The sequence below is a fragment of the Fundulus heteroclitus genome, chromosome 15, assembly GCF_011125445.2.
Source record: "Fundulus heteroclitus isolate FHET01 chromosome 15, MU-UCD_Fhet_4.1, whole genome shotgun sequence".
Lineage (NCBI taxonomy): Eukaryota > Metazoa > Chordata > Actinopteri > Cyprinodontiformes > Fundulidae > Fundulus > Fundulus heteroclitus.
In genome coordinates, this window is record NC_046375.1 from 17,678,449 (window position 1) to 17,706,339 (window position 27,891).

The window sequence follows — 27,891 nt, forward strand, 5'->3', positions numbered from 1 at the left end:
TGACATACGTCATTTTAAGAAAAATCTTTGAATTTCCTGAATTCGAAGATTTTTCTTAGAATTTTACTTCAGTAAAATAAAAGTTATTCACGAAGCGTTTTGAGCCTTAAGAGAGCTCCTAAAGTGACAAAATGTTAGGAGTAGTGAGGAGGACCTTTAACGAGTCTAAGAGTGTCTGAAGCAGGAAAATGGTGGAAACAGAGAGAGCTGATTGGCTGATCCACCACCTAAACAGTGGAGGAAATAAGTACGTATACTTCTTTATTTATCACACAATTATTAATATCTTAATAAGATAAACTTTATCATTCCCATAGGGGGAAATTAATTAGTTTTAGAGGCCTGTCAGGTTAAATGCACGGCTCTACCGAAAGTAATCATATGAAAGATAAAAGAATAGTAGAAACGTTTTGGGTAATCACGATTAAAAAGTGGACAGATGTACAAAGAATATATATAAAAGAGGTGAAAAAGTATTTTTTGTATTGCATGATCATTTTAGTGGCCTGAATGGTCATCTAGAAGTTTGTTTGTCTGACACCACCTCCTCGCTTTGAAGCGTAGAAGCATCATGTCGTGCAGAGTAAAAGGCGCCTTGATCTGAAGCAATATGCTTTAAACTCTGTGTTTTTGTGCCGCGATCCGGGGACCAATTTAACTTTCAACACCAGTCATTCTCCTCCCAGGTTTTCGTTCATCCATTTCAAGTCGGCCATTTTGCCAAATACGGATGCTACATACAAGCAGGCAATCCCGGCAAAATGCTGACGGATGAGTGCGCCTTAATATCAAATAGATAAGCTAGTAAAAATGACTGGTGTGTAAAAATAAGCAACTCAAAATACTGATGATCTAACGGTGCTTTAAAATATTTTGCTGCTGTGTGACAAACAATACGTTTTGTTAGCTTTCACCATCTTGACACATTTCTTAATCCAGTCTAACTTTTCTCCTTGCATTACTAGGAGTGCATTTGTGTTTTTTCTTTTTCTTCTACTACCAACCAATCACAGCTCTTAAAGACAGCGTCACACCCAGCAACGGGGTCAACCCCACCTCCTCACTAAGATAACAATTTCTGTCGTTTCCTTACTCAGGGTCGCTCTCAGCAGCGGCCTGAATCGCTTTAAGACTCCTAGGTAGGAATGTTTAGGCTGAGATAGGGGCTCTCTGAGAGGACTCTGAGAATCTTTGTGAATACGGGCACTGATCTGAGATCAGGCAATCCTAGCCTGAGTTCTGTGAATAACTGGATCATTACATCAGATGGAAAAATTCTGCAAAACTCTGAGGGTCGAAACAAAGCTCGGCTGTTCAACGCCGAGGCGACCAGCGGCTGCGACCGACCAGAAAACATTCTTTGAAAATCCGGCTTCCTAAACATGCTTTGGCTGAATTCTGAAAGCTCACTTCATGATGCAAACTGAACGTTAAAGGTGATCTCACTGAGAGAAGATTTGCTCTGTGAACACAAGGGGAAAGAATATTATGTCTCCAAATAACTGGAGGGAAGAAGAAGAGCAGCCAGAGGAGAAGGGATAAGATAAAGAGAAGAGAGAACCATAGAAGGAGACATTTAACCCTAGTCCAATGATCTGGACCTGAAGAAAATTCATCAGCTGTTACTATGACTATCTATGGTTAAATGTGTCCACAGAGAGCGTTTTTTTTTTTTTCATTCAAAGCAGTCAAAAGTCACATGATGGCTTTTTTTTTTCCTCCTCCGGACCAGTGAAGAGTTTAGGAAAAAACTCACCCCCTTTCATGCAGCGAAAGACCCTCAAACCCTGACGTTTATAGAAAGCACATGATGGAAACTCATTAACAGTGAGGTCATCTGAAACGGGTCCCTGAGCAGAACGTCTAAACTTTTCAGGACAGTCGGTGGCAAGGCCCAACAAACAGGCAATGTTTTCCTTTTAGGTTGAGTAGAAGAAATCGAAGGAGATAAATGACGGTGGCCTGGAGGCAGGGAATCATTCAGTGTTACGTGTGCTATCCGTAATTAAAACAAAACGGCTAAAACACTCAGCTATCAGCCAGCGCGTTTGTTTTCTAAACCCTCGTAAGGTTTGGAAATCATCTTTTTTTTCTCAACGTGTTTAAGCCGGGGAGCAGGAAGGAAAAATGTGGTGGCTAGTGGCTGAAGTCATATTTTCCAGCATGCGGCCCGCTGACAGCTGAATGCTAAACTCTGAGCAACACCTTGACTCGGTCAGAGGTTTTACCAAACCCAACCATCTACAGCACAGGTGTCAAACTCAAGGCCCGCGGGCCGAATACGGCCCGTCAAGGTAAGTTATCCGGCCCTCTAGAGCCAAAAAAAAAAGCATATCATGTCATAAAGTAGAGGCACACATCCTTTCAAAGTGTATAAAGTGGCTAAAACTGTACCTCCTGTAAGTGGACCTCACCCCAATATCAACTTTCTTTGCAGATAAACTGGGCCAAAGGTTGCTACTTTTATGTTACCGTGCATTTTTTTATACTTCTATCTGAACTGGAATGAAATTATGAAATGAAAAGTATCGTCTATACACGTGCAACCGGCCCTTTTAATGACTTCATGACGCCAAAGTGGCCCCATATAGAAATGAGTTTGACACCCCTGATCTACAGCATCAGTTGTCCCATTGAAGCAGCTGGGGTGCGTTGCTGTCCATCAGAACCTCGCTAGAGCTCGGCTGTCAAACACGACAGAACTAGAACTCGCTACTAAAAGCTTCCAGCTGAGTCGAGCTCAAAAATCACCTGCGAGGGTGAGAGTTACCTGAGGGCTGCCGCGTCGCTGGATGACAATGATGATGAAGATGGCTATGAGTGACGCCACAACGCTCCACAGCGAACACAGCCACGCAGACCACATCGTGACGGATGGGCCGCCGGTCAACCAGGCAAACTGACAGGAGTGACGATCTGTCCGGAGCGCGTCCCTCTCTTCGCTGGAAAGCCCGGCTCCGCGGACTCCTCTTTCCTTACCCTCCGCAACATTTACACCTGTGTGTGTGTGTGCCGGGCCGGGCCGGGGCGCAGGCACAAACAATCGCGGTGTCATTTGATTGGCAAAACAGCGGGTAAACATAATCTGGCCATGCAAATCTCCGGACAAGTGCCGACGTTTGAAAAACAGATGGAGCAAAGCGGGCCGGGGGAGACGGATAATGCAAAACGCCGCAGGTTTCATTAGGAATCGGGCAAGTTCTCAGATGTGCCTCGTTTTTTTTAACACGGTTAAGTTTATATGTGAGTGTGAATAAGAGCATAATTATGACAAAGGTCACAACATTGGCTAAAATAAACCAAAGGTAGCCAGCACCACCCTACACTACCTAAGGCAACCTATCTTCGCTGCTGCCTGGCCGTGCACCTAAACACACAAGACACTCTCTAGTTTATTTGCAGTCTCTCTATTTGGTTTGACAAAATCAAAATATCTTGAAGAGATATAACAAATACGTTGCATCTTATTACTGTTACATTAGGCAACTGTGCACCTAATAATCCCATTATCATCCTGGACAGAACTTGAACTGTAATCACTTTAAAAATCAAGCAAAATATCGCATAGTCCTTTCAACGATGCTATTTTAAAGCAGCCTATATCTGTCAATCCTTTTATTATTTTTAAAGCAAGAAATTTAATTTAGAAACACAGTCAGTTTTCCACCTTTTGGCATTTTAGCTGCATACCAGACTGACTGCACCATTATCACTATCTACAATAACTCTTTGAAGAATCTGGATCAATAGGAGTTACAGCATTAAATTTACCTTTGAGATCAACAAAGTATATTTGAATTGAACTGAATTTGAATTCCCTGCTATGAAACATGGTGGCGTGGCTGCGGTTTTTGTTCGGCGGGCTCAGGGAAGCTGGTCAGACTAGATGCAAAGATAGGTGGAGCTAAGTACACGACAGTCCTACTTATGGTCAGAATGGCCCAGTCAAAGGCCAGACCTACATGCAAATGAAAATATGTGGCAGGATTCGAACTAGAGGACCATAGATGTTCTCCATCCAGTCTGACCGAGCTATTTGCAAAGAAGAATGGGTCAAAATCTCAGACTCAGGTGGAGATATATTATGTTCTTTCATTTATGCACTACTTTTTCGTTCCTTGATTGCATTAAACCCCAATTAAATTTGTTTAGGTTTTAGTTGTAATAGAACCATAAAGGAACACATTTGCAAGGCGTTGCAAGCGTTCCTTCACAACTGCATTAACTAAACATTTATCTTAACTGCGATAAAAGGTAGTTTGATTAAAAAGACTGAAAATGAACGGTGATTTTTCTAGACTTGTTGAGCAGCAAAACTGCCTAATGTCTAAAATCGAATGTGTATATAAACAGCAAGTACATTTAGCTCGCTTTAGTTAACCTACGACGACTCACACGGTCACAGCTTGATAATTCTGGAGTAAAAACATCATGTGACCCAAAAAAAAAACAATAAAAAAAAAAAACATGGGCTATTGAAAAGAACATTCTTGAGAAATTAGTGCTTGTAAGCAAAATAAAGCTGGCCTTGAGCTCTTGAGGTTAGACGGTACGTAATCTAAAGAGGGGGGCTTTTCTAGAGAATCTGCTGGAACCTAACCAGAGGCCTCTGACTGGACAAACAACCTTCATTTTCACGTGTTTTAAAGTGCTCATGGTCTGCCCGATCAGCGTTTTGTTACTATTTCTGTATGCCCAGTGAGCGTTTCTCCAGAATCTAATTACCAAAAAATGCCCTGCGTTCATACTCGTGTCTCTTCATGTAAACCTTAAGACTGCTTTCAGCTAGCCGACATCACTTCGAAAGCCTTAAAGCTCCCTCGCTGCCAGCTTTCAGCCTGACTCGCGTCTTTGGATGCTCGGTGAACGATTTCTTCTATCTCTGTACCCAGACTGGCTGAATGACAGGAGGATAGCAGGAAGAACAGCAAAGTTTCCATTGAGGGAGAGTCGAAGAGAGAGAGAGAGGAAATTGTAAGCGAAGGAACTTCTTGTAGACAGGAAGTTGGGGGGGGGGGGGTGCCGCTTGCCTCAGCGACAGTATTTTCCACATCCGCCGCTGACTACAAACAAAATAAAGCACACAAAAAAGGGCCTTGCCCACTGTAAACAGCAGATAGGGCAAATATAAGAGAGCATCTAAGCAGGAGATGCTCCACCGGTCATTACTGGCTCTAAAACATGCATGATTTTCCACATATGCATCAGATACATACATGTGCATCAGTTAATAATTAAATTACCTGACGTTTGAATAATAAAAAAAATATAAAAAACCTGCAAATATATACTGAAATGTAATGCTTTATTTTTAACGAAAAGAGGCTGCAGATGTGCAGCCAGATCCGAGATGTTTGCTTGCAGTAAGTAGCGCCGGAGGAAAGGATGTTAAATGGTTAAAAAAAAAAAAAAAGAGAGTCAGAGCAAAGGGTGACTCTGGGTTACCAATGTGTAACGTGCACAAGCAGGGGAAACACTGATGCGCGCCGATGTTTTTCACGGCGAGACTCTGAGGAAACAACAGGGCTCGATATCTCTCACCACAAGGTCCCCTTGCAGATACAAATACTGCAACAGTCTGAGTCTGCAGAAGTTTAGGCTGCGAGGAGCGCCAGCGTGACACAAACACACTCTCACTCTCTACGCTGAAATCAAACACGCAGGCAGCATTTGGGCTGCAGCGAGGGTGACGCAGTTTAAACAACGTGCTCGGGGGGGTGGGGGGGGGGAATCATTAGCCCTTTGGTGGCCAATGTTTGCAAAGCTAACTGTGAAGGTGAAGTGGAGGGAGAGGGAGAGGGAGGGGGAGGGGGAAGGGGGGCGGACCTCACACAGAAAATGTGGTTAGATGTCTTGACTGTGGCTGCTGTTCGGAGATGTTGTAACTAAACAATGCAGTCAGATAAGGAGACTTCTTTTCCGAATTGAGGTCACTATGGAACATTAAGGGCTAATCTGAGTTTCGATCTGGGCTTGACTCTGCAACTAAACAAAGCCGACGCGATAAGCTCGGCCGCTGCACCGAGTCAAGGAATGCCTTCCGTCCACTGCACTAATCGCTCCTACGCGTTGATCTCTGGCTCGCACGTATGCGCCGCGTCGCCTTCTCACAGCCGTGTGTCAGGACCAGCAGGGTTTCCCCCGGAGCAGTGGGTCCAGATGAGTGGGGGGGGGGGAGTGATCAAAAAGGCTTGTCTGTCATCCAGGCCGTGAAAGTCGGTGACAGCCGTTTGACCCGACTTCTTTGTGTCACGCAGAAAACGTGGAGGTGCGCAAACGCCGCCAAATAGAGAAGTGGCCGGTGTTTCCCCTCTCACGGTAAACCAAGTAGGCCCTGAAACAAGCACGGCGCTAAGGTTAAACACACACCCATAAACTTAGAGACTCTGCACAGCTGTGAGAGGGAAACTCGGTTTGACGTCACAGCGCTGCTGCTAGGCAACTTGTGCTGTGGCGGCGAAGATTTTCCACTGCAGTACAAACACTCTGTGTGTGTGTGTGTGTGCGTGTGTGTGTATGTTAGTGTGCTGATACTTCACTCCACTCACTGTGCTGGACATACAGTAAAAATGGCTGCTTGTCTAGCAAAAAAAAAAAAAAAATAGCTTTTTTTAGTTTGAATTTGCGGGGAAAGGCCCAAAACGGACTTGGAAAGGTGGCGACGTTAGCTTTGGGTCAGCGCCCCCGGCTGCGTTTATAAGAAAACACAGAAAAGGGATGTGAGTCGAGCTTACGCAGGTCACAGTTTCTGTTTGAACTGATGCGTGCGTGATACTTTGCTGACTAAATTTGTAGAGAAATGTGTGCAGAAGGTGTGCCGACGACGTTTTACGGTTTACAGTTACTGCGGTGCGGGTGTGGCCTTCGGCTCACAAAGCCCGGCCTGTTTATATAATCGATCTGTGTATTTAATAGGCGCATCTTTTCAGCTGCTGAAAGTTTATAGAAATCCTCTCAAGCACGCCTTGCTTTACCAAACACGACATATAGCTTTATAAGAAACACTCAGCGGGCACCGCTTCGCTTCTAGATGTCCTGCCGTGCTTCCTTTCTGCAGCTTCTGCCCCAAAAATAGCTTCAAAGCCTTTACAGAGTCTGCATGAAAGTTGAAAGATGAGGTCGTTTTATTCCCACCCTGACAAGCTGATCGCCTAAACAAAGAAAAAACCGAGAAAGCTGATTTCATTCCAATATACAAACACTGTAATAGTTGAATTCCCGATGATCAAAATGACGGAATGCCGGATTATTAAAGTTATTTTGGTATTCAAAAAAACTACTGTTACATTTGCTTATATAATCCGTCAGACACACAGCTTTAAGAGAGGCGATCCAAATAAACGAGAAAAAAAAAATAAAAACCTAAAACAAAGAGAGACCGGCTGCCGGACGACCAGGTTCTGAAGAAACCACAAACCTTTGCTGCTGTGGGACGTTGTGACGCGTGAAAAGATCTAACACACTGACAGGTTCTCATAAATGAAAGGTGAAGACAGTAACGTCCCCCTGAGACAGGCCATGGAAAGGCATCACAGTTACACTGTTACAATAAGGCAAAAAGCTTTATTGTAACAGTGTAACAATGTGAATAATAGTGTTGTATGTGACTGATGAAAGTGACCTTATTGCATTTTTTATACTATCTGTAAATGTTACGATAGATTTTCTGTGTGTGTGTTTAATCAGTTACTTTGTTGATCTGACTGGATTTTCCCACGGAAAACATCTGAAACACCAGTCATTAAAAAAATGAAAGCGTTCAAAGAACGAAAGCCAAGCTTTGAGGCAGCAGGCCGACCTTTTCCCTGTCGGGAAAATGAATCGGTACCACACCGAAACGCGCCACAAGCCAAATTATCAACCAGCGGTATCCAAACAAAGAAGAAGCATGCTGGCGTCGCCACAGCACTTCAGTAAATTCTTCCACATCATCTGCAGGACCAAGATGAGAGCATTATTGGGTTAAGAACGCTGCCCTACAGGAGCTGTGTGGTCCGAAAAAAAGCACAAAACATCATTACACATCATAGGATGTCACCCAACCATAATAGCTGTTTGGTAAAAAAAAAAAAAAAAGAGAAGACCCTGTGCAAATAGCTCCAACATCCTGCTCACATGTTTGTGCAAAAAAAATAAAAATAAAGCTTTTTTTGTATCTCAAACTAATTTGAATGCTCCTATACATATAGATTGCCTTAAACTGCACTGTTTAACAATTTTTTCCTTAAGATAAATTTTCATTGAACCAATCTCCCCAGTTAAAATAAAAAATGTGCCAGAAAATCCATTTTCTGGCACATTTTTTTTTTACACTTTCTTTCGTCTCTGTGCTGCCAACCCTCTCCATCAGCTTCAGCATGTGTGTCAGGTGTGGGCATCTGCTGCAGTGAGACTCCTACAGGCCTACAGGCTGAAGATTTCTCAACGCGAAGCAACAAACCAGGACATCTGGAACAAAACAGCCAACATTTATGCCATTCCTAACACTACTGCACAATATTTCTACAAAAAACAGCTTTTTTTATGATAGAATGCGGATGTCCTTTCCAGTATAGTTGAGGTAAAATGTAAGAAAGTAAAAGATTAGGAATTATTGCAAGTTGTGTTAAAGGAACCATATTTGTGGAAGGTGGCCTGCGATACCGATAAAAAACGTTTCTGATGTGAAAATTACATGAAAAGGTAAACAAAAACAATAAAAAACAGCAGATTAATCGCATTTATTACAACTATTACACTTTAAGCCCTCCTTCAATTTGGATGGCTTTGCAGAAATATTTGTAAAGCAACAAAAAATCTAGTTTGAAACTATACGTATATGTGAATGTTTCTTTGATTTAGCTTTGCTATTGTTGAACGTACTTACAGTTGATATAACAAGTCGACAGTTTTTGTGAAGTAAAGAAATTAGAGCTTTTATAGCTGTTTCACGCTTTAATGCCACATTTATTATGCAGATTCAACTGGAAAACCTGTTAAAAGGAATAAAACTGCTGCAACCTGTTCGCATTTAGGCCACGTTCGCAGTGTGGGTCTTGATGCTCAATTCCAAATTTTTGCTTAAATTGGATATTTTTGAGGTAGAAGTTCAAACTACTAGTAAATGCGACCGCCCTCATACTGCTGTCAGAACGGTTCAGGAGCGCAAATAACAGAAGGAGATGTCACAGAGCAGCTCGCTGTTTGCGGAAGTGATGGTGAAGTAATTGTTTCTAGAAGTGCTCAATAAAGTTTTGTTAAAAAACAAAACTTGATAAAAGTAAAAAGATGAGGATACTGGCTGGTGCCAGTATTCGCTCAGAAATCTGTTGAGTAATGGGAGCCGACACATCATAGCAAGATGAAGTAAGGGTAAGAAGAAAGCAGCACAGCTATTAACAGCGGTCTTCTATGGAGCGCTAACTGCTGCTACTGTGTGTGGATGTATAGTGAGAGACAGGAGAGTAAAAAGACAGATAAAATGAGACATGACCCTTCAGAAAGTGGACGATTTGAAAAATATCCAAAATGGATCCGAATTAGTACCACATATGGAAGTGGCACAGATCAGATTTTTTTAGTTTTTCACTGAAAAGATCGGATTTGGGTCGCATTTCCCTGCAGTGTGAACGTAGCCTTAGATTACCCTGACATAAAGTTCAGCTGTCCTAGCTGGACTTTCATTACATTTAGGGCTGGGCAATAAATCGAGTAATTTGAATTTACAATTTTTTACGATTTCATTTTTGAAAAATCTGGATTTTATTTTGCATATGCGCTCATTGGGCTTCCATGAAGAGAATAGCATGCAACGCTGGAAATTTGCTTCGGAAAATATATTGTGAAGTATTGTAAAGATGAAACTTTTTTTGTATCATAAGATGAGGCACTTTAATTTTTTAATTTGCTTTTTTTGTTGTTGTTCTTAGCTAATTGTGTAATACCACTAGCAGTGAACATTTTGTTATATTTCATTGTTTACAAAGACAGGCTCACCATCTTCCCATTTTTAAAAATGGGAAAGAAAAAAATTAATTAATCGGATTTGGTATAATTTAATTGGAGATTTTCTTTTTAAGCCATATCGCCCAACCCTGATTGCATTTGTTTGGATCTATCAGCTAACGCCATAATTTGCACATAAGTTACAAAGTATCTCACTGTACAAAAGTCAGTCAGGAGGGGGGGTAGAAAACAAATACACAGCATTATAGGGATACCAAGGAACGGTATAGGCCATTGTCAATAAGTGGAGAAAACATGCAAGAACAGTGACGCTATTTAAACCGAACGGGATAAATGCCTGATAGAAATCCAAGACAGAAACAAGTAAGGGAGCCTAGAAGCGATCGCAAAACAATACCGTGTGATAGAGCAAAGATATTAATAAACATTAGCAGCGCGTCTTTTTCATAAAGCCCTGTGCAGCTTTCAAGACGTATTCCCAAAATCAACCTGGTATACTTCTCGGCTAATTTTGCCAGAAAATTTTTTTTACCCAGACACACACAAATAAGGAGGTTACATCGTTGTAGTTTTTTTTTTTTTCTGCTAGCTCAGAACGAAGCGTCTGCTCCCTGTATTTACATTTACATTTGAACAAGGGGCGGACCGTTCCTGCGTAGCGAGCGGTGACAAATTTCGCCTGGCCAGGAGTTTTCTCTGTGTGAAAAGAAACCGAATCAGCGGGAAACGTAGCAAGCTAACAAACCCATCGACTGATTCAGGCCAAAGTAAAGAAACCGTAGTAGTGAAAACACTATTAGTTTAAGGGCGTGCACGTTTCCAATGAATCGCATCGGGTAAATGGGCTGCATGGTGGCACGGTGCTAGCACAAATGTCTTGCAGCAAGAAAGTCCCTGGTTTGAATCTATGATGGTTGCATGTTTCCCCTCATGCATGCATGAGTCCCAAAATATCACGGTTAGGTTAATTGGGAGCTAAATGCCCGTTAACTGACCCTGCAAATTTCTGTGTGGGTATAGGCAATGGATGGATGAATTATTAACGTTTTATGTGATATTAAACATGGAAAATAGTTAGGAAATTATTGATAATGGTCTCATTTTCCTTGTAGACCATTTAAAGAGCGGCATGTTACCATGCCAAAGAGGCCCTGAATTAATTCTGAATGTGTTAATTTCTGCCATAACAGGATCCAATTAATCCAGATACCGCGGTGACGTTTTGGTTTGTTGCTCTGTTTCCTGAAGACGCTTCCCCACTGTAACTACCAAGCCATCGTCTCGCCAAGGCAACAGCGGGCGTTATTCATTCCTCCGCCGAGCTCAACTGAAACGCTGATGCCAATCTGTGACAGGTGTCTCTCTCTGCTGCAGAAAAATTACCAGAACAGGAATAAACTGCCAGCACATTTCTAAGTGACTGCTAATTTTGGAGGGACGCCAAGTAGCGAACGTTTCTGCCGAATGTCTTGATGATGATAAAAAATCGTTTTCAATTCATCCATAAAGTCACGGAGATACATTACTAATTTACATTTTTAAACCTCATTCAAAAATGCCTTCATTTAAACCGACTGTTATTTGCAAAGATTTATAAAGCAGAGCTAAAGCATCAACTTCTAGCTGTGATTAATGGGTTTGCCCTTGTCTCATATTAGCATTTTTTTCACCTAGCATGGAATAAATATTCAGTTTTCTTGCGCTCGTTTCATTCACGCTGCTGCATTTATAGCTGTGTCAGAGCCACGTTGACACATCTATGTATTTCCTGGAACATTTAATAGTATGCAAAACATCCCTTAAAGAGGTGCTTTCAGTTATTCTTTGCCTTTTCTGCAAACTTAATATTATTTTTAACAAAAGTGTGTGTGTGTGTTTTCCACCCCTGTCCGCCTTTGAAGCAGCTAAATTCTTATTCGGTTTCACTGTGTTTGGATCACTCCTCTTCTCTCTGTCCCTCTCCTCTCTCCCACATACCTCCCACACAATCAAGCATGCTTTATGTGTTTCTGCACGTTTGCCTCTTGCACACATACATCAGATTTCCTAAAAGTACTCACTAGGAACTGTAACAGGGTAAAGACAAAAAAGAAGTCGCATATTTATTTCATGTCCATACGCTCAATTGCCTGCAAATTGCCTGCAAATTGCAAACAAAGGCTTTGGCTTCTGTCTTTAGCTGGATAAATAAAAAAAAAAACAACAACAATGAATGGAAATATGCAAAGAACAATACGAGCCCTATGCAAATCTATTAAGCCAGATTCATTTAAACAAATGACTTATGCAGCAGCAGGGCTAGTGGAAGAGGCTGGTTTCAGGTGCAGTCTTTCAGGAAACTTCTTTAAAAAAAATGGTTTTATTGTTATTGGAATCTGAAAACGGGGTCACTTAGAAGCGAGGCCGTTTTAAAACAATGCAAAATCAGTCAAACAATCCTTGCTTATGTTCTAAAGGAAAGAGAAATGATTTCGCAAAAAAAAAAAAAAGCTTCCACCCACACACTTCAAACCCAGAAAGGGCCTGGCTTTTAACTGCATTAAGATGCGGGAGGCTGCATGTGTCTGACTTGCAATATCTCATGCTTTTACCTTTGTTTTATCATTTTTCACAATCTCACATAGCTTCAGAGAGACACAAAAAGCCAGGGCACATACCAAGCCCTGCTAGTGTCGAGGCAACCGAGGCAGAGCGCTTAGGGCGATTTGATGCAGAGGTATCCACAAACATGCACGGGCATATTCAGAAACATCAACAAGGGGCATAAAGAGCCATTTCTGAAGCAGGTTCACCAAGACAGAAGTTTCCTTTACTTTGCTGCGTGCATTAATTACAATTTCTCCAACGCCTGACTCCAGACCAATAAATAAAATGTCCCTAAGGTATGTGACGGGTAAGCCTCTTATGAACTGAACTGGTTTAGATTGACTGTAGTTTCTGCGCCCGTTGAAATCTGTCAGCGCTGTTTGTAAATAAGTTGTGTAACGGCGGATTGAGTGCTGCTGATAGTGGTTGCTTTTCACTCAGTATGTGACATACCACTCTGTTGAAATAAACACAGACCAAACAACAAAAAAGTCACGCAGTCTCTTTCTTAGGAAAGAAAAAGCACTTCCAAGTATCTCAGAAAAAAAAAAAAACATACACGATGGAAACCCGTCAGGTTTTGTGCTTAATTTGCTCCGTTTCGCACTTAAAAAAGAAAATACGAATGTAGAAAATATTCTATACAGACAAGAGGTAAAGAGGCAATGGTTTCCGAGAAACAAAAATGCTACAAACTGATATTATGCGCTAGTAAGAATGAAGGATCAGGGAATCAACAAAGTTAGTCGGAGTTGTCGAAAGAGGAAATAACTAGAAAGAAATCCCAGGAATCCATTTAGTACCGGTTGAGACAGTTGGCCAAACAAAGAATAACACAACCATAGCAGCAATTCCTGTCATAGCAGCTAGTGTAATTCTTGAAGACAAGCCAACAGGGAAAACCTGAATTATAGGGCCGTGTCGTCATGTTTCTTTTAGGTAGAACCAAACTGGATTTTAAATGAGGTTTCCTCGTTTCATTGGTGGTCTGGAGTATACGGCATCATCGACAAAGATCGGGAGTTGAAACTACTGAACCTTTTCAGTGGGAGGTCAAGGCTTCAGCGGGTGCCAGTATGCGCTCTTATTAGCAAACTACTCATGATAGAAAAAATGTATATTAAAATCAGACTGCAGAAGAGAAAAAATGTAATTTTTGATTCAAACAGGCTAACTTCCTCTACAGTTTTGTGTCATTGCTCCAAGAGACCTTTTGCAGGTCTGGAAACACCACAGGGTATGTGTACCAAATTTTATAATACTCGATCAAAACTGGCTTGAGGCTGATTGTTGTAAGACCTCTGGAGGACGGCTTATGCAGGTATTTTTCCTTAATATCTTCTTTTTTGGGGGGGTGGGGGGGGGGGGGGAATTAATATCCATCACATTGAATTTGGTGTGGATCTCATGATATATGAGGAAACTAAAGCCAACATGACGTCAGATTTTGCCACAGCCACGCGGTCTGTGTTGGAGACCCAGTGAGAGCAACGTTTTTACTCTCTTCTGACACATTCAATTCCGGTGGATCAGTCAAGAGGGTCAGAAATGATGTTTTCCACCTTAAACAAGTGACTTCCTGTTCTCAGGGGGCGGGGCCTGATGTGAGCATATGAACATATCACTGGGCACCAAAATTGGATAAGTTACACCCACTTCGGTATAATTATGCCTTCCTTTGTGAAAATTACATTTACAAACATTTCGAAATTGTTTGTGGGAAAGGCCACACCCCCTAGACATGCTCAAAAACTCTCCATTTTGAAAGCTTTTAATCCACCATGCCCTGAAGGAGCAACAAGCGAAAGTTCACCACTAGGTGGGCTGTTGAGCAATGTCTGTAGACCAAAACAAGATGTGTGACAAGCCACGACTCTCTCACCTCAACTTCAGCTTTAACTCAGCCCCTCCTTTCAGCTTCTCACCCCCTTCTCTCATATTTGCAAAGGATTAACACACAGCAAAACAGGATCACCTTTCAGGAGGAACATGTCTAGTGGACAAGTAACTCACAACTCTGTGATGCCGTTAGCACGAGAACATTTCGATCCGTTGGACGCGCTCTCCTGAGCGCTTCACATAGACGTACTCGCACGTGCGGCCGGCCCAGCTTGTAAATGAGATACGGGAGAAACTGGTGTGTGACATCATGCCACGTTCCATCTAAAAAAGATTGCTCAGTTCTTCAAACATCACTATTTTTCAGTTCCTTCTACCTAAAATAATGACGTCTCGTTTATTGCTTCTTTAAGGGGACACTGACCCAATTTGAAGTTGATACGTCCATATCTGTCAATAATGACCCTTTGACCAAAAAGGCCCGACTTTCTAATGATTTTAGGCCATACCTCCAAGATACTTTGTTTTCGTTTGGAGGATTTTCTCGTTGAACCAATAGTGTTGCACCAATGCCATTTTTTAGCACCGATACCGATACCGATACTCGATACCTGATACCTGGCTGCGCAGTATTGGCCGATACCGATACTATACCGATACCATCTGTTTGGAATTGATGTGTGTGTATATATATGAAGAACTGCATACTACTTAGGGTAGTAGAACTTTTTATTGCTTACCTGGAATGGGTGACAATAGTTGAATAAACTTTTAGCTCTAAAAGGCCAAAATAGTGCAACATTTGTGAAATTATAACATGTATAATAGTAGTGCAACAGTAAGACAGTAAAATTACATTAATAATTGAATAATCTCTTTTAAATGTGAGTTTTGGCTCTCATATGCCAAAATAGTGCAACTTTCATGAACTTATATAACATGTATAATGCTAGTCGGGAGAGAGAAGGCTGCGTTCAAGTGACATACAAACATCAAAATGGTATCGGTGCCTAGTTGTTGGTACTTGCCGATACCGATACCGATACCACCATTTTACTGCTGGATCGGTGCCCCGTTCGATACTGGTATCGGTATCGGTGCAACACTAGTTTTAAATTAAATGTGTTCTACTGGTTGACCTGGAACAGTTTAGGGAGCTTGGCCACACCCCTTTTAATTTCCATTGAAATACTGCATTTTGTGCAGTTTGGTGACGTTTTCAGTATGTTTAGGCCACAAAAAGTCAATTCATTCAGGAAAAAAATAATGAAATCCTGCATTTACAATAGCTCTTTGCACCGCCTTCAGTGCTCAGGCCCAGTTAGTAGTGATATGCATGCAGACATGCAGACGTTCATGAGCAGAGCTCACTTTTTTGAGAACTCTGACCTGAACCATGCAATGTTTGTAATTTACATCATTGAACACTTAATCGGCTAATGTTTAAATCAGGATTATTTTTAAATGGAACATTTTAGTGTGTTAAAGCCTTTATGGTCATAATTATGTATAAGCCCAATTGATTATTTAGTTTTTATGGCCATAGAATTTTTTTTTTAAACTGCAGTAAATGTTTTTGCCCTTCCTTTCAGGATAACTTCAACCTTCAGGATCTGGCAGTAATTCAATATTACTGTGTGTTTTTGACAGAGCAATAAGTTTAAAGGGCAAATACAAACTTAGTCTAAATAGACTCATGTCAGTCAATATAGTATATAGAGTTCCAACTTAAACAAGTATATCTATCTATCTATAGATCTATAGATCTATAGATAGATATATATCTATATGTCTATAGATAGATAGATAGATAGATAGATAGATATATAGATAGATAGATAGATAGATAGATAGATAGATAGATAGATAGATAGATAGATAGATAGATAGATAGATAGATAGATAGATAGATAGATAGATACATAGATACATAGATAGATACATAGATACCATATTTTTTGGACTATAAGGTGCACTTAAAATTCTTAAATCTTGTCCAAAATTGATGGTACGCCTTATAATCCATTGCACCTTATATATGAATAAAGTTGTGCTTACTGACCGATTGTATGTGGTGCAATGTGCCCTAAAACGCCGTCTTGTCACGAAGTAGAAACCTGACCTTTAGTCTGAGTCTGTGTATAAATGTTTTGCAAAGTTATATGTGGCCGTTACTTTTCCATTTTTTTGACTCTGATCAGTTAATAATCATCCAGCTCGACCAATGGATATTTGAGCTTCAGCCCTGTGTTAAGGTTGGAGCTTGGTTTCCACTTTAGGGTCTTTTTCAAATAAGCAGATGCTTAGAGATCTGAATGAATTAGGAAAATGAGCCGAAAACAAACACACCTCTTGATATTTTAATCTGAGCAGATGGACTAATAAATAGTTCTGCAGTCGTTCATGTTAGAGACGTGAAACGTGGTTCTGGTGGTTCAGGTGTTTAAAAAAAAGCTGAACTCAATAGATGAGACGACACAGACAACTTCAAATTGTACATTTAGGCACGTTGTTCCCAGCAGCCTGTCAAAAACACACAATTTAACTTTTCTTTAGAACAATGAAAAATCCTGTGACTTGACCTACGGAATATAAAAATAAAGCGATTTAAAAATAAAATATTTTAGTTCTAATAGAGGTTCTTCCCACAGAGCTGTCAGATGTCCTGAGTGGGGATTTAACAGCATGAATATTTATTTCAGAATTATATTATCTTGGTATTGTTAGAAATATGCATTTATTACTAGTAATAACGATTATTATCATTATCACGAGATTCGTCTATTTTACTCTCAGACAGAACATCCTCTTTCTTTGTCCTTTGACTGAGTCACAACCTGCCCAGGCAAAAGTGAGTACAGAACCTACATGAATGGATAAATATAAACTATAAATTGTGGAAAATGCGTAAACAGCAATTAAAAGATGGATAATAAATATTTCTGCGTGTAACAGTCTCAAGTTACGAATCAACAGCGGAAGGCTAAAGGTCGGCATTATCAAAGGTCCAGCCTTAATGGTTGAAACTCAGCTGAAATCTCTGCGGTATTTGCACAAAAAAATAATAAAACAAATTGTTGCATACTCAACATGAATAAAACCTGCCTCAACACAAATCCTTGAGGAACTCCACAGCCGACAAGCTCTCCGTTCAAGACAAAAGCCAGCGCAGAAACTTTGCATCTACTTACAGCTTTCTGCTGAGAACTGAGATGTGCAGGGTTGAGAAGATTGTCCCCTTTCTCCGTATCACTGGAAATGTCATCCTCCGACTCCTCCCACGAGGAGGAGAACCCGGCCGAGGAGGCGGAGGAGGAGGACAGCTTCCTGAGGGAGCGAGTGGGGGAGCGTGGAAGAGGACTGGAACTGGGACTGGGGGATCGTGACAGCCCCCGTTCAGAGCCTGAGCCCTCGGTAGTTTGAGACAGGGTCTCCAATCCGTGGTCAGTGATTATGACGGCGGGGATGGAGGGGGGCAGGGCGGGTAAATGGTCGCATGTCTGATCGGGTGTTTCCAGCAAACTCAGCTTCACGTTGTTACTGTTTTGTGTGTGAGGTAAGGCGGTGGTTTCGGAGATATCGTTAATCCTTTTTCCTTCGGACTGAATCAGCGCCGTTGAGTCACGCCGATGCTCTTCCCCATCTGTGACTTGGTTTGTCCGTTCTCTCTCATCGCGCTTCATCTCTACGTTTTCCACCACCTTTTCATCTTTTTCTCCCTCCCCTTCTCTTAGCTTAGCTTCGTTCTCCTCCGTAGCTGAATGATTTTCCGACGTCTCGGGGGAACCATGAATAACCCGTTTGTCCACCACGGGAGTTTGGAGAGTTGTTTCTGAATGGCAGTCGTTTTGATCAATCAGTGTCTTGTTCTCTGGGTTTGACTTTGCAGCACCGCTGTCCTTCTCGCCCTTGTCCACTCCACCTTCCTTCCTTAGTCTTTCTGTCATTCCTTCCTCCACCTCTCTGCCATTCTGGGCGACGGGAGGGGGGGTCATTGGATTTTCAGGAACTGTGTTTCCTTGGCTGGGATGCAAAGGGGACTGGCACGACGCCCGTCTGGTCATCCGAGGGCTGCGCTGGAGCTCACTATTAAGGACCTGGGCGCGGATCCCGGAAATGTGGGCCTCGAATATGCCCACTTTTCCTCTGACCTGAAAGGCAGAACGAATGAGAGAATGAAGGATATACTTATATGAATATTTATTACGGTTCCAAACTTTTTCCATGTTCTAACTTTAAATGCAGTACGAATATAAAGGAAAAAATCGTGTTTGTATTGTGCATACAGAGAAACTAATCTCTCTCTCTCTCTATATATATATATATATATATATAATGCTCAGGTGGTGCGGCGTGTAAAAACAAGCATATATAAACTGAGATCAGGGCACACTATCCCAATATAGAGGGAGTAGGTTACGACTACCATTTTTAAACTAAAACTAACCCTTTACCCCTTCCATGCAGGGAAGGTAAAAGGAAAAGAATATTTTTAAGTTGTCTACTTTGTACAGTTTTTAAACACTTTTTTTTATTCGTTTTGGTTAAGAGTGTTAAATTGTAATGCAATTGTATATAAATGCACTGTTTCAAAATCTTAAAATAAGTATTTTAAATAGTTTTTTTCCCCCTGCAATATAATAAGAAGGTGGAATGAAGCGGATGGTGAAGACACCACAACTAGTCCTTGATTTCAAATGAATAGAGAGGAAAAAATACATATTTATGAAAATAAGACAACATTGTTTACGTTTCATCCGTTTTCTAGTACTAACATTGTTCTTTAAGTTTATATCTTTAATCCGTATAACAAGCAACTGTGAAAAAGAAGGTTTATCTCTTTGGAAGACGGAATATGTGTTATTAGCACTGCAAAAAGGGAACTAAAAGTAGGTAAAATCCTCTTGAAATTAGTGTATTTTTCATTGAATTGAGCTGGTAAATCAGACTTTATGCCAGTGGAATAACATTTTTTTGCACTTAAAATGAGAACAATTCCTCTCCATCATCTTATTTGAAGTGTAGGATGTCTAATTATCTTATTTTAGGGGTAGAAATTCTCATTCATTGGCAAATAGTCTTATTTAGCTGCTCAAATCAAGGAAAAATATACATATTTTAAATTTTTTTACTTACTTTTAGTTCCCTTTTTGCAGTGAGGATGTAGGCAGAGAGCTCTTAACAGCTTTGTAATTTGATCAAATCAATATATAGAAGTAAATTCCTCAGAGTTTCCATCAATTATTCAAAATGTTCTAATGTTGGCACTATTAGATTAGGAGAAGGAAGAATGAATATATAAGGAGACATTTCTGAGGAAAAGTACATGAAATCACCTCAACGTTTTGCAGCTCTCTGTGGATCCGTAGCAGATGTTCCTGTCGTTTCCTCTCATCCCGCGCCTCGCCTCCTCTCGGCCCTCCGCCTGTCTCCTCCTCCACGTCCCCGTCCCCTCTGTCTTCACCGCTCAGGCGTCGGATGCGCTGGCCCACATTGACTCCCAGGCGCTCCGGGCTGCGCGGCGAGGGGGAGCGAGGGCGAGTTGAGTCGCAGGGGGAGAGCGAATTCGGATGAGGAGGAAAGACAAAGGCCTGGCTCAGAGACCGGGGGCTCGTCTGAAGGGCGCACAACAGGACAGAAGAAGTCACTACCGCAGTAATCTCTGGTTATTTTGAAGGATTTGCAACAAATTTATGAATGTTTGTCGTTGTTTAGCGTTCAGTGGTACTACGCTCTTCCCTAGAAAAGCAAATACAGTGTGTTTTAACTACTATGGGTCAAAGAAACGGGGACAATGTGCTTTAGAAAGCGAGTCATATTTCAGAAACAAAGCTAAAAATGAAGATCTCGTGATATTGAAACATCACATTTAGGAGTGCACAATATTAGAAAATGCTACGATATGCAATAAATTAGTAAATGATGAAAGGTGGCGATAAATACAGGTAAAAAATTTAAGTGTTAATGTATTTCTACTTTAGGATGATAGCAAACAGACAGACCCCAGATAATAAGTAGTCTACTCAGCTACTTAAAAACAAAACCATTTATCGTTTCCATCACAGAAAGCAAGGTTTTAAGCGACGTTTTACCAATGAAACCAAAGTTTCTTATCAGCTTTACAAGCTCTTTATCTTCCCAAGCCTTCTATGTTGCATTAAACAACACATTTTACTACACATTATAGGGGCATTGAGAGCCTGAATGCAGGGTGCATAAATAATTAACTAACACTTATTGCTCTCCAGACAATTCTTTGGCATATGCACATTGTGATCCATGATATTAAGATTATGATAAATTTGTGATATATCGTGCAGCCCTGATAACATTTCTTCTCAAGGTTAAGTGAGCCTGACTCTGAATCCAAGGACTATATTTCCAAAAAAGGATACTACCACAAGTGCTACTGTTGTGCTAAACGCCAAGGCAACACTTCAACTGTGCTTCTTTTTACAAAATTGATGATGATGTAACCTAATATTAATACTTTGCAATAATTAGGAAATAAATAAACTGCTATACTGTTATTGATCCCTTTTCTTCTGTTATTCTTATGCCTTGAAATGCATTTCTGCTCTATCCAAAACGACATGAAGTATTTTTGTTAGTACTGATACCGAGCTGACGAGCCTAATTCGGTAATGAATTGCTTTGTAAAACTTTTGACTTTGTAAAACTTTGACTCTGGTCTTACAAACACAAAACAAAAAAAATTTTTTTGCCCCAAAACATCTCTAAAATCTCATCTTGTGAACCTAAGAAAAACTTATAAGAAAAATATTTTTTCTACGTTATTATAGAGGCAATTTGCATCAGGAAAACAATTCTATCGCAAACAAAAAGCAAAACACAAGTAAAAAACCTATTGAGTTTCCCTCTACCAGTTTTCTTAATAAGAGACTGAATAGAAGCAATTATCAACACTTTAACCGACAAAAGGTAATACAACGATAAAGGAATTGTGCAAAGAAAATACCGTGCTTTGAATCTAACCTCAAGTTAAAACCACACGCTAGACTACCCAAATTGAGCATTTATAACAACAAAAATGAAAAAGTCCTCTAAAAACTACAACATCCTCCAAAAATAAAACAGATACGTAGAAAATACGAAAACCAAAGAACGAATAGGAGGTCCATTCTTCTTTAACGCGACTATATCTGTCTGCAGCATACGTTTCTAAATGTAATCCGTGTTGTATAATGTGAACCGTGGAGAAATGCTTGCAGGTTGTTTTCTGCTACCTTTGGGCTGGTTGGGCTGTAGAGGCTTCCACCCAGTAACGGGCAGTAGGTGCTCCGATCTGGAACCGGCAGCACGGGACGACCGACTGGGCTGGTGTTTGTTCTGGACGAGGCGTTCGAGGACCCAGGCTGGGAGTGAAACTGATTACTGCTGGAGAGAGGAGAGAAACACGACGACTTGTTTTTACAACATGCTGTGCGTGGATATTGTTAAATGTTGTGTTTTATGGTAAGGCGACCAAATTTTAACCCTTTAAAAAGGTAGATAACTAGAACGTCAGAGGAGAACAATTGTGGTCTGATCGGAACGATTGATCTGCAGTTCATGGTGCCGCATGCTTAAAGCTCCAAATAAAAGCTGAAGCCAGAAGTAAAAACTTTCAGCAATTAAGCTTAATCTTGCCACTGTGGTCTAACAGTTCTTTATTCACCACAGCTAAAAAATAAAAATAAAAAATAGTTTTTGTTACACATTTTTCTCACAGTCCTTGTACCTGTTCATGACTACAAGGGCGTTCAGGTTCAAGGCAGAGGCTGCCATCCCCACGGCCAGGCCAGGGGCTTTGTGTGCCGGGTACACATCTGACAATGTCCCCTGGAAGCTGCAGGGACGCCTGCCGAACAACTCTCAGCGTTTCCCCTGCATCCGAGGGGCAAGCGGCAACAGAAGATCTGCAGCAGGGCAGCAGGTTTCCCACCACTGGAAAAGACGAGCAGAAAAAGCCAGGTGAGCTCACTCTACGCCGTTTAACGCTGAGAAATATTCCCGACGGGACCCGACGTCTCGTTAATAACATCGAAATCAGATTGTGTTAATTAAGCTGGAAATTAATAAATTGACGAACGAGGGACGAACGAGGAAAAATATGTGAAACAAACAGCCGCTCCCAGTACAAAACCTTATTTTGCTTCCGTCACATGTGATAAATGCTAGCTATCAGGACCTTTTATAAAGTTTTTATAAAGTTGCAAAAGCACTACAGGTTTCCACAATTATGTCCCTACTGTATAAAGTGAGGGAGTTTGTTCTTGCTGTTTGGAGTTGCCCCTCCCCCACCTGTTGCTCTGAACTGCTCGAGGGCTGGCAAAAAGAAGGAGATAATGCTTGTTACCACTTACAAGACTGAAAAACGTGTTTTGAAAATATTTAATTGTTTGAAGATCATAAAAGTCCCCCCCCATCACTCTTGTTAGGATAACGGTAATTTTAAAGTCCCTTTGGCAAAAAAATGAGTAGCATGTTCAGTAAGCAGCCCCACTACATAACCAGCTGGCATGCTCTTACTCTATAAAGAGCAAAACAGCACAAGATTAAATTAATTATTATTATTATTGCTGCGTTAATCTATATAATTGATCAATGACCAGCTGATCAAAACCTGAGAAATGAACCCCCCCACCCAAAAAAAAAATACACACACACACACACACACACACACACACACACACACACACACATATATATATATATATATATATATATATATATATATATATATATATATATATATATATATATATATATATATATATATATATATATATAATAATGTATCCACAGTAATATCTCTCGCCATTTTCTTTCCATAACTTTATCAACAAGCAACTTATGCTTTGCTGTTCTTTTGTTTATTTAATAAAAAGCAAATATACTGTATATTGACATTTAGACGGGTCTACTTTCATTTTCTCTAGGATTCATAACTAGATCTACATCTGTCAAGGAAGGCGCAGCACATTTTTTCTCCTTTCTGTCTTACGGGTCAGGTGTCAAATAAACCTTACATAGATTGGTGCACCTCTAAGCATCATCTAATGGTAATCATCAAAATATTGTATAAGTTTAGCAGAGGTAGGAGCTATGGTTGTTTTTATGTTTTAAATGTAAAAAAAATGTATCACTTTTCTCATCTTTGTTTAGTATAGATAAACAAACAAATACGAGTAAAACCCTGCCCCTTTATAGCGTCTTAGCTGCTTTCAAATCGCACAGTAGGAAAAGCTGAGAGGGGACGCAGAGGCAATAAAAGGACTGAATGATGGAGACAGAGGAACAACATGACAGGAAGAGTAAAAACAGGCAGAGGTGGAGGGAAAAAAAAAACTAAAAATAACTGAAAACAGAGGATCTCCTTATGATGCAGTGACCTGGACAAAAGCAACACTTGTTCTGGTAACGACGCTGCGGTTTGGTCACGTTTTTTTCTCTCTCCCATTTACACTTTATAGAGAAAAAAAAAGTGTGAAAGAGGTTTACCTGTTTGCTCACTTTGAATGCATTTTCTCAACATCCGCTTATATTGGATCAGACTAAAACGATAACTTTAAATCATAATAGTGCAAATTTTTGCAGAAAATTCCTTAACCCAAAAAAAAAAAAAAAAAAAAAAAAGCCTTTTGCACATTTTTCCTTCATGAGCTAACACCGGTTAGCGATTAACTCCGGCACACATTTCATGACAACAGTTTTTGTCCTGTAGTGGTCAGTTTAAACACTGTATAATAGCTCGTTTCATCGGGCCCTGCTGTGAAACAAGCCATGCAAATAAGCCTGACTGGGCGGCGGGAGCTCAAGGCTGGCGTTCCATGCGCAGATGGTCAGCTGCAGAAAACCCGCAGCACGCGTCGCCTCATTTAAGCGGCTCCGTGTTGCAGATATCGTGCCTCAGCTCGAGGGACGTTGCAGCGAAGCGCTAAAAACACCTGTAGCGTCACAGCTCGGGCAGATAAGCGTTCATGGCAGACTGCGAGAAATCAGGCTTTATCTACAGAATCTATGGGATCTTTCTGATCTAAAATGCACATTTTGTCAGAGTTAAAGGACGACGCTGTGTGTTTCTCTGCTCTGCCTCGTTCATCAGAACACCCAGCGTGGCATAACCGAGGCCCTTATCTCTGCAGATCTACGGCTCTTCAAATCCTTTCCACTCTGGTCCCAGGGGCCCCTCTGAACCAGAGCGGAAAAGGATCGAAACATATCGCCGATAAGCGAAGACCTCGGGTCACGGACATCGGGGTAAACGTGGGATTTCCTTCACAGGGAGTGACGCAGTTAGAAAGAAGCAGAACGGCTGATCTGAAAGGCCTCCCCGACTCTCTGTGTGGTTTAATAACCATCAGAGCTGCTTTTTTTATATATATATATATATATATATATACGTATATTGTGCACAACCTGATATATACTGGCTCCGTTTCTGTGACCGGCTGCCATGTTTTGGTGAAAACAGCCAAAAACAGAAGGCTGGGTGAGCGAGCAGGATGGAAAGAGAGGTGTGTACGAGCTATTTTGGTGCTGTTGTCTGTTCTGAAGCCTTCATGCAGAAGCAGCAGATTTACTTTCTGTCAAACAGAGGGAGAGTAATGAAGCAGCACTGGGAACCTGGCACTACAGAGGAGAGCTCACTCCTCTTCTTCTTCTTCTTTTTTGGCGTTTTCCTGGACAAACTTCTCACAATAATAAAAAAAGGGGGGGAGCAGGTAGAAAAGAAACCTGACCGTTAGACCCAGGAGTTAATCCCACACCAGGAGGTGCTTTTAGGAGAAATCAGGGCGCACAAATAAGTCCACCAAGCCACTAACGCGAGCATTATTATTATTACGAAGGCACAGAGGCTTTAAAAGGGAGAACCTTCAGTGACACCTTCATTATGACGGCACAAAAAGATGCAAATCGTGTTGCGAGCTGAGCGTTTTCTTTTTATCCGCCTGGCGAGGGTCCAACGTCAACAAGGCGATTAAACAGAGAGGAAAAACAAATCTCCTCGCCACGCTTTTCCAAATCGCACAGGTGAGTCAGGCTTTAGGGCCCCCTGGCAGACCTGCGCCGATGCCTCTGCGCTGACTTCGGCGCCCTCAGACCCCTTCAGAGGGTTACAGCGTGGCCTAGTTCGTCACGCTGAGTGGGACAGGGTTAGCCTCCGAGCCGTTTCGCTTGCCTACGCAAGTGGGCAAGTTATGGATTAAAAAAACACAACAACAACAACAACCCGTGGGCGGAGAGGTCTTAAAATGACAGTAGCGTTGAGACAGCATGCAATTATCTGCTGTATAGCACTTTTAACACTAACTTCATTTCATGCGTTCTATTTGTGGCTGACTTTGGCTCGTGTTTAGTAGTAACGATGCTCCAAACAGGTTACTTCTGGATGATGCTGATGTCAGGTTAGCTCTGAGGTGCGATCTGGCAATGCCGATCTTTAACTGTAAAGGACCATAACAAAAAAAATAAAATAAAAATAATATATATATATATATATATATATATATATATATATATATATATATATATATATATATATATATCTATATATATATATATATATATATATATATATATATATATATATATACATATGTTGCAGGTTTTATTTGGAATTAGTAGTCAGAAACCAACAGACAATGAGTGGATAACGTCATCATCCACATTTAGGCGTGCATCGAGTCTGATTTGTATTAAAATAATAATAAAATAAAAACATTAATCGAAGGTCACGTTGCTGGTTTATGTGCGCACATAGAAATAGTCCTGATTTTCATTTTCTTTTTTATATTTGAACTTCCAATTGCCGGTCAGTGCAAAACCTGTCGATTCGTTGGTGCATAATCAGTGTCACTCGAACAAATATTTAATTTATTCCGCTCAATTACCTTACCTAACAGTAAGTAACCTATAAATGCTCCACATTGCAGCAGCGGAGGATTTTCATCCGGATCCCCCTCCTCCTAACACATGGGATAATCAAAGCTCACCCTGACATCTACAGCTCAGGAGAAAAGGACTTATGTGGGCCTTGAGTTCATACGCAAAACAATTAGACAGGAAAACCTTAACGAGCAGCTATTCAAGTTTATTTTCTTCTAAAGTGGAAATGTATTCGAATTTTATATATAATATTTGGCAAGATTTGCACTATTTTGTTACAGGTTTAATAGGAGAGAAAGAAATTAGCTAAATTTGGAATAATATTAACCTGGTTACAACGTTAATAAAGTTTCATAGTCAAGCCTGAAATCTAAGAAGAAATGTAGAATATTTATATTACACACAATAAAGAGTTTGTCCAGTTCAATTCAAGTTGTATAATTATCTCATGTCGCATTTAAGGAGGCTTTAAGGTGCTTTTTGGATTAGTGAACACCCTTAGATATGAATATCTGTAAAATAATAGGTACAGATGATCAAACAGTGCTGCTACTCTGCAATGCAATGCAATCCAAAAAAAAAAAAAAAAAAGCGTGTGCGCCCTAAAAGAAACGTGCGAGAGACAGCTCGACTGCATTTACACAAGGATCGTTCAAAATTCCTCGCATTCTTTGACTTTCCCACCATCTTAAATAATGTCTCCGCCCGTGTTCCTGAAGGGGTCTTCTGCTCAGAGCAGCCAGCGCCGGCTACGTGTAATGAACTGCATCCTTCTGCAACAATCAGTTTATAATGACGGCTGCTGGCACGGCGCACAGCGGCCCGGGGTGAGCTCTTACCTCCGCCCCGTCCCGTCCCGTCTCCTCCGGGTCGTCTCCTCCTCCGGGACACCTTCTGTTTTGTTTGTTTCCCCCCCCCCCAAAACCGACCAGTCCCTATGCGCGAAACGTACAAAGAAACCAGCCGCCGTGCACCATCTTTGTTTTTACTTGTCACGAAGCAACTTTGTCAGGACGCGCTCGCCGGTTTTCTGTTGTTGTTGTTTCTTTTTTTGTTTTTTGGCTTCTCCGCCTCTTCTCACAAACACACGCACACATCGACCTCCACTTAGAAAAAAAAAATAGCCCGAAGAGCATCTGCTTGTTCCTCCACAAGCCTCAACCCTGAAGGCGTCCGGGTGTGCAGCTACCCCGCTCTGTCCTGTGGATGGACAGCGGCTGTTTGGGCAGAGATGTCTGTTGACATCCTCCGCTCGACTCCTCTCCGAGTGTAGTAAAGCTTTTTGTGTCTGTAGTCTAAAGGCGGAAGCTCTCTCTCTCTCTCCTTCCCTCTCTCTCTCTCTCTCTCTCTCTCTCGCGTGTCACTCCCTCGCGTGGACCCGGTTCAGTGGAAGGATAATAAAACTGAAAAAGCATCGCGCACGTGCAACACCGGGGAAACCCGTCGCACGCACGTATCGGGCGCGTGCGTAAATTGATGTATGAAAAGTTGGAGGACCCCCCCACGGTGAAATTTTGCCCACTGCCACAGCGGAGGTGCGCTCCAGACGTGGGTAGTAACTAGTTACAATTACTTACGTTACTACAAATTACATTTGCGTGAGTATGCTGGTGAAGATTCTCGTTCATC

The 27,891-nt window shown here is 41.2% G+C and overlaps 1 protein-coding gene across 2 annotated transcripts in view; it reads right to left on the bottom strand.

Moving 5' to 3' along the window:
* The window catches only part of itpkb (inositol-trisphosphate 3-kinase B), a 41,517-nt gene extending 13,921 nt beyond the window's left edge, over positions 1-27,596 (bottom strand). Inside the window, exons 1-5 of one of the 2 annotated variants that reach the window (XM_012879062.3) lie at positions 27,102-27,596; positions 22,112-22,317; positions 21,618-21,765; positions 19,707-19,985; positions 17,562-18,521 (exon numbers count right to left, since the gene is read on the bottom strand). In XM_012879062.3, coding sequence (XP_012734516.2) covers positions 17,562-18,521; positions 19,707-19,985; positions 21,618-21,765; positions 22,112-22,158 — 1,434 coding nt within the window. In that variant the 5' untranslated portion in view covers positions 22,159-22,317; positions 27,102-27,596. Of the gene's footprint in view, positions 1-17,561; positions 18,522-19,706; positions 19,986-21,617; positions 21,769-22,111; positions 22,318-27,101 lie in introns of both variants that reach the window. The other variant, XM_012879061.3, reaches the window with a different exon arrangement.
* Between the last annotated feature and the right edge of the window lie 295 nt (positions 27,597-27,891).